Source organism: Sinocyclocheilus rhinocerous, unplaced genomic scaffold (genome assembly GCF_001515625.1).
Source record: "Sinocyclocheilus rhinocerous isolate Xijiao unplaced genomic scaffold, SAMN03320098_v1.1 scaffold155, whole genome shotgun sequence".
Taxonomy (NCBI): Eukaryota; Metazoa; Chordata; class Actinopteri; order Cypriniformes; family Cyprinidae; genus Sinocyclocheilus; species Sinocyclocheilus rhinocerous.
Window position 1 is genome coordinate 411,913 of NW_015661891.1, and position 11,622 is coordinate 423,534.

An 11,622-nucleotide genomic window follows, 5' to 3' on the forward strand; every position below is an offset into this window, starting at 1 on the left:
CAATTTAAAAATAAATAAATTAAATTAAATTTAAGTGATAACTTGCCCCAAACTGACATTTATGCAAACAATTCAATATTGATCCCATTTGCACTTTTCATTTAAAATTTGCCTTCATTATATTGTTGACCTTTGCCTGATTGCATATCTGTGCAATTTTATTGTGTTCAAAACCTTTTTTTGTAACAACTTGTGCCAACTATACCTGGTCTCTTTTAGCCTAAATAAACACTTATTTTCTTTTGCCAATCATTGCCAAAACAATTGATTGTTTTTTTATTTTATTTTTTTGTAATCTTTTCTTTTACTTTCTTAAAAAAAAAAAAACATTCTCCACATTACGTTTCATTGTCTTCAGCATCAAACCAACATCATCAAAGTTTGCCTTGCTGTCCATAATTCTTGAAAACTTTGATTTTTTTCAAACACCCTTCCTCTTGCAGGAAATGTGGTGCAATTTCTGACTCCACTCTCAGCTCCACCCTCAGGGGCCTTTCCCCTCAGATGATGTTTTCTTACTCCTGTAAACAATGGACCCTGCTGTTTGCACGACAATAATGTGATGCTGTTCATAATGATCCTGGTGTTAAGACGCTCTGCACTGTTCTGTCATCTGTCATACATATTGTTTCCAGGGCATCATGAGTGTGGAAAAGAAGACGGCACGAGAGCCATGCTGCTCCAAATTAAAGGTAATTTTTACTTATCTTCTCCTGCTTTTCAGTTTCTTGTTTACATTGGCCCATTCTGATCAAAGACATGAACGTGATAACAGCTCATTTAATCCAATCACTATGCAATTACTTTCTATTGACTTTCTCTGCACAGTTTCAGCTGATCTTCTAAAATTTGTGTAAATTTCATTGCATGTTAAATTAAACCATTTGGCATTTGTTTTAAATAGCATAAGCACGTCTCGAGTAAAACATTGAAAACTAAAAAAAAATATCATAAAACTATAAATGTATATTGCATATACTGTATATTGGCAATTGATATCTGGACCATTTCTGGTTTTCAACATTAGTGGATCATGTTCATAGATAATGCCATTAACTACCTGTGCTTATTCTGGGCACCTGTTTGAACTTGATGGGAACTGCCTTCATACTTCCACCATAAATCACTTCAGCATCATTCATTTACAACTTGATTTGATATTGTGTCGCCTAATTCATGCATTAAATGAGGCTTCAGTGTCCCAAAAACATTTTTGTGGCCACTGTATATATTGTATTCAGTGTACCAAAAAAATAAAATAAAATAAAATAAATAAATAAATATCAGATACATCCTGTTTGCACAAATATATATGTATTTAATCATTTACTTACCTTCATGTTATTCCAATTTTTGACCTTCTTCAATTACATGTTTGATCTTCTTTCTTCTGTGGAAAACAAAAGAAGATATTTAGAATAATATTCCCACACTATGAAAATCAATGTGGTTAAAAAACAAAACAAAAAACAAAGTTACTTAACTGCACAAATGTTACTCAGTCCATGGGGATCTTCCCATTCCAAAACAATATTCTACAAGGAAATTTCCTGACCTTATCGCTTAAAGAAAACGAGTCTCTAGAAGGTCAAGGTTTGGAGCAGAGTCACCGTTTTAGTGGCAGTTGATGATTAGTGTACTTCCTTTTGTGTAAACCAATCAATTGCATGGCTTCTGACCCAAACTACAACTTTAATAGTTAACTCGTGTAACATGAACATACAATGGCAATCTGATGGTAGTACAAATATTGAGAAAATGGTTTTACTACTCATCAAAATGTGGGTTAAACATCTGTGTAATGTGTCACTGCTAAGTCCATCTGTCTTGTGTAGTGTTGAATAAGTACTGAATTCAATATTTTCACTTCAATTATGATCAGAACAATGATAAGGACACATCTCTTATCAAATTACATTTATTGTAGGTCATTAACAAAGTAATTTGTATTTTTTTAATAGGCAACCTGTGAGTGATTGCCATTGGTTCCACAAAACTATTTACAAAAAGTACTTAAGTTTGATTCAGTTATGGTACAGCAGCTAAATAGCTAAAACTAGAATAAGACGGTTACGTCTTCACTAGTCAAACTGGTTTGTTGGCTTGTTTTAGGGGGCACTTTTCAGGTGGTTAGCTGAAGATCAGACTGTAAAGACCAACCTACACCAACTCAGTCCATCTTAAAATATCTAAGAACTAGTTTAGACTTGTTTAAGATGAATAGGATTTACCAAAGTTCAAAAAAATACCCAACACACTAATGGAAATTCATGTCTATTTCACGTTTTGGTGAATTGGTCCATTAGTATGTAAATCGCATTAGTATGTTTTCATATGATCTACTCATGCTTCGCATACAGAGATTGGGTTGAAATACCGTACCAAGCCATTAATATGGCATGTCTCAAAACAGCATATAAAAAATTAGGGACCACTCTGAATACCCTAAAAACAGCTTAGCAACATGTTAGGGACCACTCAGAATAGCATCAAAATGGTGACTTAGTATTTCTTAAGAAAAGTAAAAAATATAGTTTAGTGTATAAAATCATAGTGGGTTTTAGTTACATGAATTGTTAACCACATGTTTGTGTGTGTGTGTGTGTGTTTGTGTGTCTTCTTCAGATGTTTTTGGCTGCCATGTGTTTTGTGTACTTTGCCAAAGCATTTCAGGGCAGCTACATGAAGAGCTCTATCACGCAGATTGAGAGACGTTTTGACATTCCCAGCTCACTGATTGGATTTATTGATTGAAGTTTTGAAATTGGTGAGAAAAACAAACAAACAAACAAAAAAGAAAGCAAAAAACAAAACCCTGTATGTACCCACACACTCTCATGCCAATTTATAAGTAGTATTTTGCATTTTGGTGAACTGGTGGCAAATGTGTATTCTCTCACTTGTAAGTCTTCTTATGTCCCTTAAGTAGGTGGGAGTGTGGGGGGGGGGGAGGGGGGTGCACCTTCACCCATTTCATTTTTCTAAAAATTATACTTTTCCATCTAAATCACATTGTAGTTTCATATGAAATCACACTGTAATTCATATGAAATAATCATCTTCTCAAAATCTGTGATTTCAATAGGATACCATTTTTTGTTTGTTTCAGGTAATCTGTTTGTAATAGCTTTTGTGAGTTACTTTGGTGCTAAGCTTCATAGACCACGACTCATAGGAGCTGGATGTTTAATTATGGCCATGGGATCCTTCATAACTGCGGCACCACATTTCTTCCAAGGACTGTAAGTTTAACTGGTCAACTACTCTTTAAACCACTTTAGTTACCACATTTGTGTCAACAAGGATACATTTCTGATTCAAATTTTAAGACAAATTGTGTAACAATGTGTTAATGCGTTTTCCACAGGTACAAATACGAAACAACAATTTCCTATTTCTCTGCCTCTAATGGTACAGAGAGTATTCTACCATGCTTAACCAGTGGGAGTCTTGCACAAGATGAAATTCCCACTGTGGAAATTCAAGCAGGTGAATTGTTTATCCCTGAACCTGACCATGAGAATGACCTCAGATAAGATATTAAACCAAAGGAATACTGCAACCTTGTTTTTTTTTTCTTTTGCATAATAATAAACTAATGGCCTTTACAGGATTAGATCAATATCCTCTCCAATTAAGTTTCTTCTTCCAAAAAATCCTATATAAAATCTAATAACAGAAATATGAGATAATGGGTGAATGTTTGGGAGATATTTCACCTCATATATATTCTTTTTAATTTTCACAATAACATTTTTCTATTTACTCTTCTCATTTTTGGGTGATAACCCAGATATATAAATTGTATTGTAAGATTTACTATAATACTGCCATGCACATTCATAAGAAATAACAAGAAAACATAAGTTGAAAAAGTTGAGTTGTGGAATTATTTGTCATGTTTGGCTTGTAATTTGATTGTGCTACCCACAATCCCCTGCACCATTGATCTGTCACTCTAGTTTGCTTATCTAGCTTCTCATTCATTTCAGGGCAGCTACATGAAGAGCTCTATCACGCAGATTGAGAGACGTTTTGACATTCCCAGCTCACTGATTGGATTTATTGATGGAAGTTTTGAAATTGGTGAGAAAAACAAACAAACAAACAAAAAAGAAAGCAAAAAACAAAACCCTGTATGTACCCACACACTCTCATGCCAATTTATAAGTAGTATTTTGCATTTTGGTGAACTGGTGGCAAATGTGTATTCTCTCACTTGTAAGTCTTCTTATGTCCCTTAAGTAGGTGGGAGTGTGTGTGGGGGGGTGTGAGTTACTTTGGTGCTAAGCTTCATAGACCACGACTCATAGGAGCTGGATGTTTAATTATGGCCATGGGATCCTTCATAACTGCGGCACCACATTTCTTCCAAGGACTGTAAGTTTAACTGGTCAACTACTCTTTAAACCACTTTAGTTTCCGTATTTGTGTCAACAAGGATATGTTTCTAGATTCAAATTATAAGACAAATAATATGTGCCAAATATGTGTTTGTTTTCAACAGATACAAATACGAGACAACAGTGTCACATTTCTCTGCCTCTAATGGTACAGAGAGTATTCTACCATGCTTAACCAATGGGAGTCTTGCACAAGATGAAATTCCCACTGTGGAAATTCAAGCAGGTGAATTGTTTATCCCTGAACCTGACCATGAGAATGACCTCAGATAAGATATTAAACCAAAGGAATACTGCAACCTTGTTTTTTTTTTCTTTTGCATAATAATAAACTAATGGCCTTTACAGGATTAGATCAATATCCTCTCCAATTAAGTTTCTTCTTCCAAAAAATCCTATATAAAATCTAATAACAGAAATATGAGATAATGGGTGAATGTTTGGGAGATATTTCACCTCATATATATTCTTTTTAATTTTCACAATAACATTTTTCTATTTACTCTTCTCATTTTTGGGTGATAACCCAGATATATAAATTGTATTGTAAGATTTACTATAATACTGCCATGCACATTCATAAGAAATAACAAGAAAACATAAGTTGAAAAAGTTGAGTTGTGGAATTATTTGTCATGTTTGGCTTGTAATTTGATTGTGCTACCCACAATCCCCTGCACCATTGATCTGTCACTCTAGTTTGCTTATCTAGCTTCTCATTTCTGAACTTTGAACTTTGGGAAGCTCAATATATTGGGTTTGATTGCTTTCTATGTAATTGATACACTTGAAATTTACAAAAGTAGACTTTGTTCTGTCACTGAGATGGTGATATTGTAGTGTGTTACACAGTTGTGTGTGCAGTTGTTCATTTGTGGTGCTTTTGTTTTTGTAGAATGTGAGAAAGCAGCCACTTCCTCCTTGTGGCTCTATGTGTTTCTCGGGAACATGCTTCGTGGGGTAGGAGAGACACCCGTCATGCCTCTTGGGTTGTCTTATCTGGATGATTTTTCAAGGGAGGAAAACACTGCTGTTTATATGGGTATGATTGATTATCAGTTTTAATCATTATATTACCAATTCTGGCATACATTCAAGCCTATTAACGTCCTGCTAGTTACACTTCTACCCCATTAGATGTCAAAACGCACCAGTTTCACTTTTTCTATTTTATTTTGATTGTTTATTCTACTTACTGATCATTATTATATGTAATTGCAGATACTATTATATAAAAAAAATAAAGAGCCACTTTTATTTACTTAAAGAGTGCACTTTCATAACTGTTTCTTAACACACAGAAGTACACTTTTTAAAATACTTAGTGTGCTTTAAAGTGCACTCTTTTAACATACTTAAGCATGTGTAAAGTACTTGATTATAATTTTAACAGTAGTGTGTCATTCAATATTACATTTAAAGTTGATGTATTTTGAACGTTACAAAAGTGTCATTAAATTTATTTACATTTTTAATAATTACATTGTTAATAAGAAATTGAGAATTAGGATGTGTGTAGGGGGGAGGTGGGGCTTAATTGTCATGAATATAATGTCATGCAAAAAAAAAAAAAAAAATGTGAGAAATATTACGCAAAATTAAATTTCTGTTTTTTGATTTTTTATTATTATTTTGGAGTGAAATATGATTTGGGCATGTTCTTGACCTCACCTCTCCTACTCTTTCTCTTATTAAGTTGATGTCATTGTGAATAAGCATTTTTGTATTGATTGTTTTTTTTTTTTCTCAGCTCTCATACAGACTGTGGGAATAATGGGGCCCATGTTTGGGTTCATGTTAGGATCTTTCTGTGCCAAGCTCTACGTAGACATAGGAGCCGTGGACTTAGGTATTCACCTGTTTAACCAGTGAAGATTGCAAACCTATTTTTGTTAAACTGATAATGGCTCTTTGCTCTACACTGATCTTACATATGATTATCCCTAGGCTCATGGTTAGAAAATATGGGAAGAAAATATATAAAACACAAAATTATGATATTTTGTACATTTCTAGAAAACATTCCCAGCAACCTTTCTAAACATGTTTGATGTATACAACGTAGCATTTTTACCTTCAGTTTTACCATGTCATAGTTACTTGTTGCATGTGAATTATGTGAAAAGTGGATGTTTGTCTTTTGGTCTAATCGATTGGCTCAGTTCAATTCACTTTTACTAAGTAGGTTCAAAAGTTAAACTTTGAAAAAAAACACTCTGTTTGCCAAATAAGATTTGAGATCATAACTCTGCAGTAACACATAATTACCTGAAGTTAGTGTAGATCATCATTGTTAAGAATGACATGACTTTATGATAACTAGTCCTCTATATAACTGGCTGACCCAGTTACCCTTTGACATAAGGGGTCTTCGGTCATACTGTTTGTTGGGATTTCAAATTATAAATTCTTTTGGCTGATTAATTAACAGAATGTGCATGTCTGTTTTTTTTTTTAGATACCATTACCATCAACCACAAAGACTCACGTTGGGTTGGTGCCTGGTGGCTGGGCTTTTTGTTAACTGGTGGAGTGATGTTACTGGCTGGAATTCCATTTTGGTTCCTTCCCAAGTCTCTTCCTAAGCAGGGTGAGACTGAAACTGAGAAAAAATCTAATGAGGGCGAGCAGGACCGTTTCATTCCCGACAACAACAAGCACAGTAATGCTCCCGACAAACCAGCTCCAGTTTCCATGGCAGCTCTGGCTAAAGGTGTGCATTTCATCAAATATTTAATTTTTCATTCATAACATTTGGTCCAGATATTGAGCATACATGACCCATGAACTTGCGTAAAATCTTCTTCTTGATATTTTCTAGATTTTCTGCCATCACTGAAAATACTCTTCAGCAACACGATTTACCTGCTCCTTGTATGCACTGCATTTGTGCAAATCAGTGGTTTTATAGGAATGATCACATTTAAGCCAAAATTTATGGAGCAAATTTATGGTCAGTCAGCATCGAAGGCCATATTTTTGATAGGTAGGTTTACATTTATTGCATTTATTTTTGTCTGTGTAATATAAATTTTCAGTCTATTTAAAGACATAGCGATGTCATTCTACAAAATAAGTATCAGTTGTGTCCCTCTTATTCATCTATATAAAAAAATTATTTTCACAAAAAATTAGCTGATGTAAAAAAAAAAAAGCCTATCCATAGCCCCGAGTTTGGAAATATCCATTACTACTGTATATTAGCAAATATAGCCTTTTTACATATAATAAAATTCATTTTCAGTCTATTTAAAGACATAGCGATGTCATTCTACAAAATAAGTGTCAGTTGTGTCCCTCTTATTCATCTATATAAAAAAATTATTTTCACAAAAAATTAGCTGATGTAAAAAAAAAAAAGCCTATCCATAGCCCCGAGTTTGGAAATATCCATTACTACTGTATATTAGCAAATATAGCCTTTTTACATATAATAAAATTCATTTATATCCCTATTACAGAAATGAAATATTGTATAAACCATTCAGGTTTGTGCTGAGGAGTAGAGGCTGTGCCCTGGCCATTCAGCGGTGTAGTTCAGGGTTGTGGCAGAACCCTGTTTGGGAGCGGCTTCGTATCTTCTCTGTTTCCTCCTATAGGGAATGAGGGTTACATGCGTAAAAAATACTTTATTTTCAGTCAGTCATATTTGACATTACATCGACATACTGAGGTACAGTATAGGGTCCCTATGGAAAGCACCATGGAGTTAGCCCTCACTCCTAGGGGGCAAGGCTCGCCTTGTGTCTGGTACGCCAAAGTGATGGCATCCACTAGCCAGCAGGACAACCTCTGTTTGGAGACAGCCTTTCTCTTCTGCTGACCCCCAAAGCTGACAAAAAGCTGCTCAGAGCTTCTAAAGTTCTACATGTGGTCTATGTAAATGCACAGAGTGTGAACAAGACACAGCAATGCAAGGGTTGGGTCTGCCTCCTCCAAAGGTAGCACTTGCAAGTTCCCGGAAAGGAGTAGTGGGAACTCCAGGCTGGGGTCTGAAGATAACGTGAGGTGATCATGGTAAGGAGTGCTGGATTTTAAGCTCAACTGACTTTAGCAGCTCAAAGGGAGCTCTTTGCAGTCCAGAAAGGAGATCCCCAAATTAGATCCTAAGAGAGGGCAAGGCACAGCCTAGGAGGATTTAACCTTTTTGTACCTCTCAGGAACCTGATGATCAGGTCATTCCTACAGACCTGCCGTCCACTGCATTGTGATGTGCTGTGATAGCAGCAACATACATTTTCAAGGTGGAGTGGGACAACACTGATTGGGCATCTCCGGGGGTCTTCTCAGCAAGAAGAACACCACTCAGGGAACAGATTCCACTTCAGGACATAAGCCGGCCAAGTAGAGAGAGCTCTGGCATAAGTGATAGTGGCTATCACGGCCTGTGACAGTCCACTTAAGTCTTCCGTGTCCCATCCGGGAGTTCAGCACTGACTGGGCATGCTTGTTCATGAGACACGCCATCATGTTGACAGAGTCTAACTCCATACTGAGAAAAGGGATGCTCTGCATTGGGGAGAGCTTGCTCTTCTTCCAGTTGACCCAAAGATCACAACAGATCTCAAGAGTGAGCTAGAATGAGCCAATTGTCAATATAGTTGAGAATATGAATGCTCACTGCCCTTAATGGGGCAAGGGCACCCTCAGCTACTTTGGTGAAGATGCGGAAAGAAAGGGACAATGCGAAGGGGAGGACTTTGTACTATTTGAAGACTCTGTACGCATGACCCTCAAAAGCAAACTGAAGAAAGGTCTGTATAGATCAAGAAGTATGCATACTTCATGCCGGACACTGCAAACCAATCTTGGGGCAGTATGTATGTGAAAATGCGCCTCTGAACATCCTGAAAGGGAGCTTGTGTGGGGCAGGCTCTATTGCGTCGCTAGACTCCCAGACTCCCAGACTCCTTACGAGCGGCAACAAAGGGACAATCGATGCAACCGACAGCAAGGGGGAGCACTGGGGCCCAACTCGGGAGACAACGCATCCCAGAGTAGAGGGGGTGTGTGTGGTGTAGCACTTTCCTGGCTTCCTGGATCCCATGAGGGACTGGCTAGAGACACGTGAGGAAGCAGTGCTCCCTTGAGGTGTGATCTATTGGCCTATTGGAAATAGGGAGGACAGGGCTGGGAGTAAGAAAGCGTAACGTTGCTGACTGCCAGACTGCATTGAGTACAGCAAAGGCAACAAAAGGCCTCCTCTGGGGGAAGGAGCGTTGCTGTCACCACCTCCTGGGAAAGAGCAATCCCCTCCATCTCTGGATTGCCCCTATCAGGACTGCTTCGCCATCTGCCTGGCTTAGTGTGAGAGAACACTGCAGGTTTGGTGGAGGCTCAAGTCTGATGTTCTCAGCTGCCTGGGAAAGCATGGCTTTCAACTCATGGTCAGACTCTGATTTTGCAACCACCCCAGAAGGGGGAAGCTTAGCCGAGTTGTCGTCTTGTGAGGACTCTTGTCCCTTCTTCCTTTAGAAATCTACAAACATTGTCTCAGCATGCTTAGGGCCCAAACCTGAAAGACAGCGATCTTGACCATCAGAGAAGGTCAGGAAACAACTGCATCCAGAAACACACAGACAAAGCAACATCTTTAAAATGACGCACTCTCCATCTCCCTCTCTTAGGGAAACTGCTCTTTTGTACCGAAGCCCCCAGGGGTATCGCAGCATTAAACTATGCTCTGTCAACCCTGTTACTGTTCAGAAGGCACAATCATGTTCAATACAATTTATGAATTTATGGAATGTTTCCATGGAATGTTTCAAATCTTTTTAAAGTGTATTTTAAAAATAAAATGAAATGTGTTATGTTGTGACTTAAAAACATAAATTAAAACATCTAAATATAAAAATGTATCTAATCAAATTAATTATATAAATAAATAAAAAAGGTAATCATCTTTGGTCTTTCCAGGCATTATGAATCTACCAGCTGTGGCTTTGGGAATTGTCACCGGTGGGTTTATAATGAAGAAGTTCAAACTGAATGTTCTCGGAGCAACCAAGATCTGCATTGGAACATCTCTTCTGGCTTTCTCTACACTGCTTATTCAGTATTTCCTGCAGTGTGACAACACACAAGTGCCTGGACTTACAGTGTCATATCAAGGGTAAACAATTAAAAAAAATAGTATTACAGTTTATTGTGTTGTTTATCATAAAAAAAATTTCTGGCATTTTTTCAATGGAATTGTATATTTTAACTATGTTCTGTTTGGGTCTCAGAGGCCACATTCATTTTTAATGCCAATAAGGGTAATTAAACTGAATTTTAAGTGGTTTAATTATTCAATGTATTTCTAACAGGGTTCCACAGGTGTCCTATCAGCAGAATACACTAATTTCTCTGTGTAACATGGGTTGCTCCTGCTCTCTCAAACACTGGGATCCCATATGTGCCAGCAATGGCTTGACCTATGCCTCCCCCTGCCTTGCTGGCTGCCAAAGCTCCACTGGTGACGGCAAGGATATGGTAAGCTATTCTTTCCAGACATCTACATGCCTGCTGCTAAATCAGTTTTGCCAACAGACCTCTATACATTTATAGCATTTTTTTTTCATTTTACTAATATATAGTAAACAAGTATATAATAATATAATATGCAAAGGCCCTCTGTATCAACAGAGACACATTTGAGTAGCCAAAACATAAGAAACCAATGTGAAACTGCAGTCATGCAACATATGTTTGCTTGTAAAACCGATTTTAGCCATCAAGATTTGTTTGGATTATAGACCTGGGCTTAGAAATAGTTGTATTTTTGTATGTTTCTGGTTAATGGCATTAAGTTTCATCAACAGAAAAGCCAGCTCATAAGCAGAACAAATAATTATATTTAGATTTTTTTTCTTTAAAAGAACATGTTCTAAAAACTTTTTATGTTTATGTTTTTTTTTTTTATTTTATTTTATTATTTTAGGGAGAACCCCACAATATATGTACACTGTACAGTAATTACAATGTATGTAGAATGCTAGAACTAGTAGTACTAGAATACTAGAATACTCCTGGAATAGAACCCCTATTCTATTCTATTCTATTCTATTCATAGACATGTAGACTCTATATTGTGAAATCCTTAAAATAGGGTCCAAAAATCTGAGACCACCAGTGATGCTTCTGTTTTTTTTTTCTATCAAAAAAAAAAAAAAAAAAAAAACAAATATTTTTTTCAAAAAATTTCCCCCCCCTTTTCCAAAACGAAATTCAGGCCCTG

At 36.6% G+C, this 11,622-nt stretch overlaps 1 protein-coding gene across 3 annotated transcripts in view; it reads left to right on the forward strand.

Annotated features, from left to right (window-relative positions):
- LOC107726840 (solute carrier organic anion transporter family member 1C1-like) overlaps positions 1–11,622 on the forward strand; it is a 16,000-nt gene that overhangs the window by 476 nt on the left and 3,902 nt on the right. Inside the window, exons 2-11 of one of the 3 annotated variants that reach the window (XM_016536542.1) lie at positions 444–692; positions 3,110–3,145; positions 4,284–4,380; positions 4,508–4,629; positions 5,299–5,445; positions 6,154–6,252; positions 6,862–7,116; positions 7,225–7,389; positions 10,320–10,515; positions 10,712–10,877. In XM_016536542.1, coding sequence (XP_016392028.1) covers positions 563–692; positions 3,110–3,145; positions 4,284–4,380; positions 4,508–4,629; positions 5,299–5,445; positions 6,154–6,252; positions 6,862–7,116; positions 7,225–7,389; positions 10,320–10,515; positions 10,712–10,877 — 1,413 coding nt within the window. In that variant the 5' untranslated portion in view covers positions 444–562. Of the gene's footprint in view, positions 1–443; positions 693–2,625; positions 2,768–3,109; positions 3,243–3,367; positions 3,490–4,283; positions 4,381–4,507; positions 4,630–5,298; positions 5,446–6,153; positions 6,253–6,861; positions 7,117–7,224; positions 7,390–10,319; positions 10,516–10,711; positions 10,878–11,622 lie in introns of all 3 variants that reach the window. The other 2 variants (XM_016536544.1, XM_016536543.1) reach the window with 2 other exon arrangements.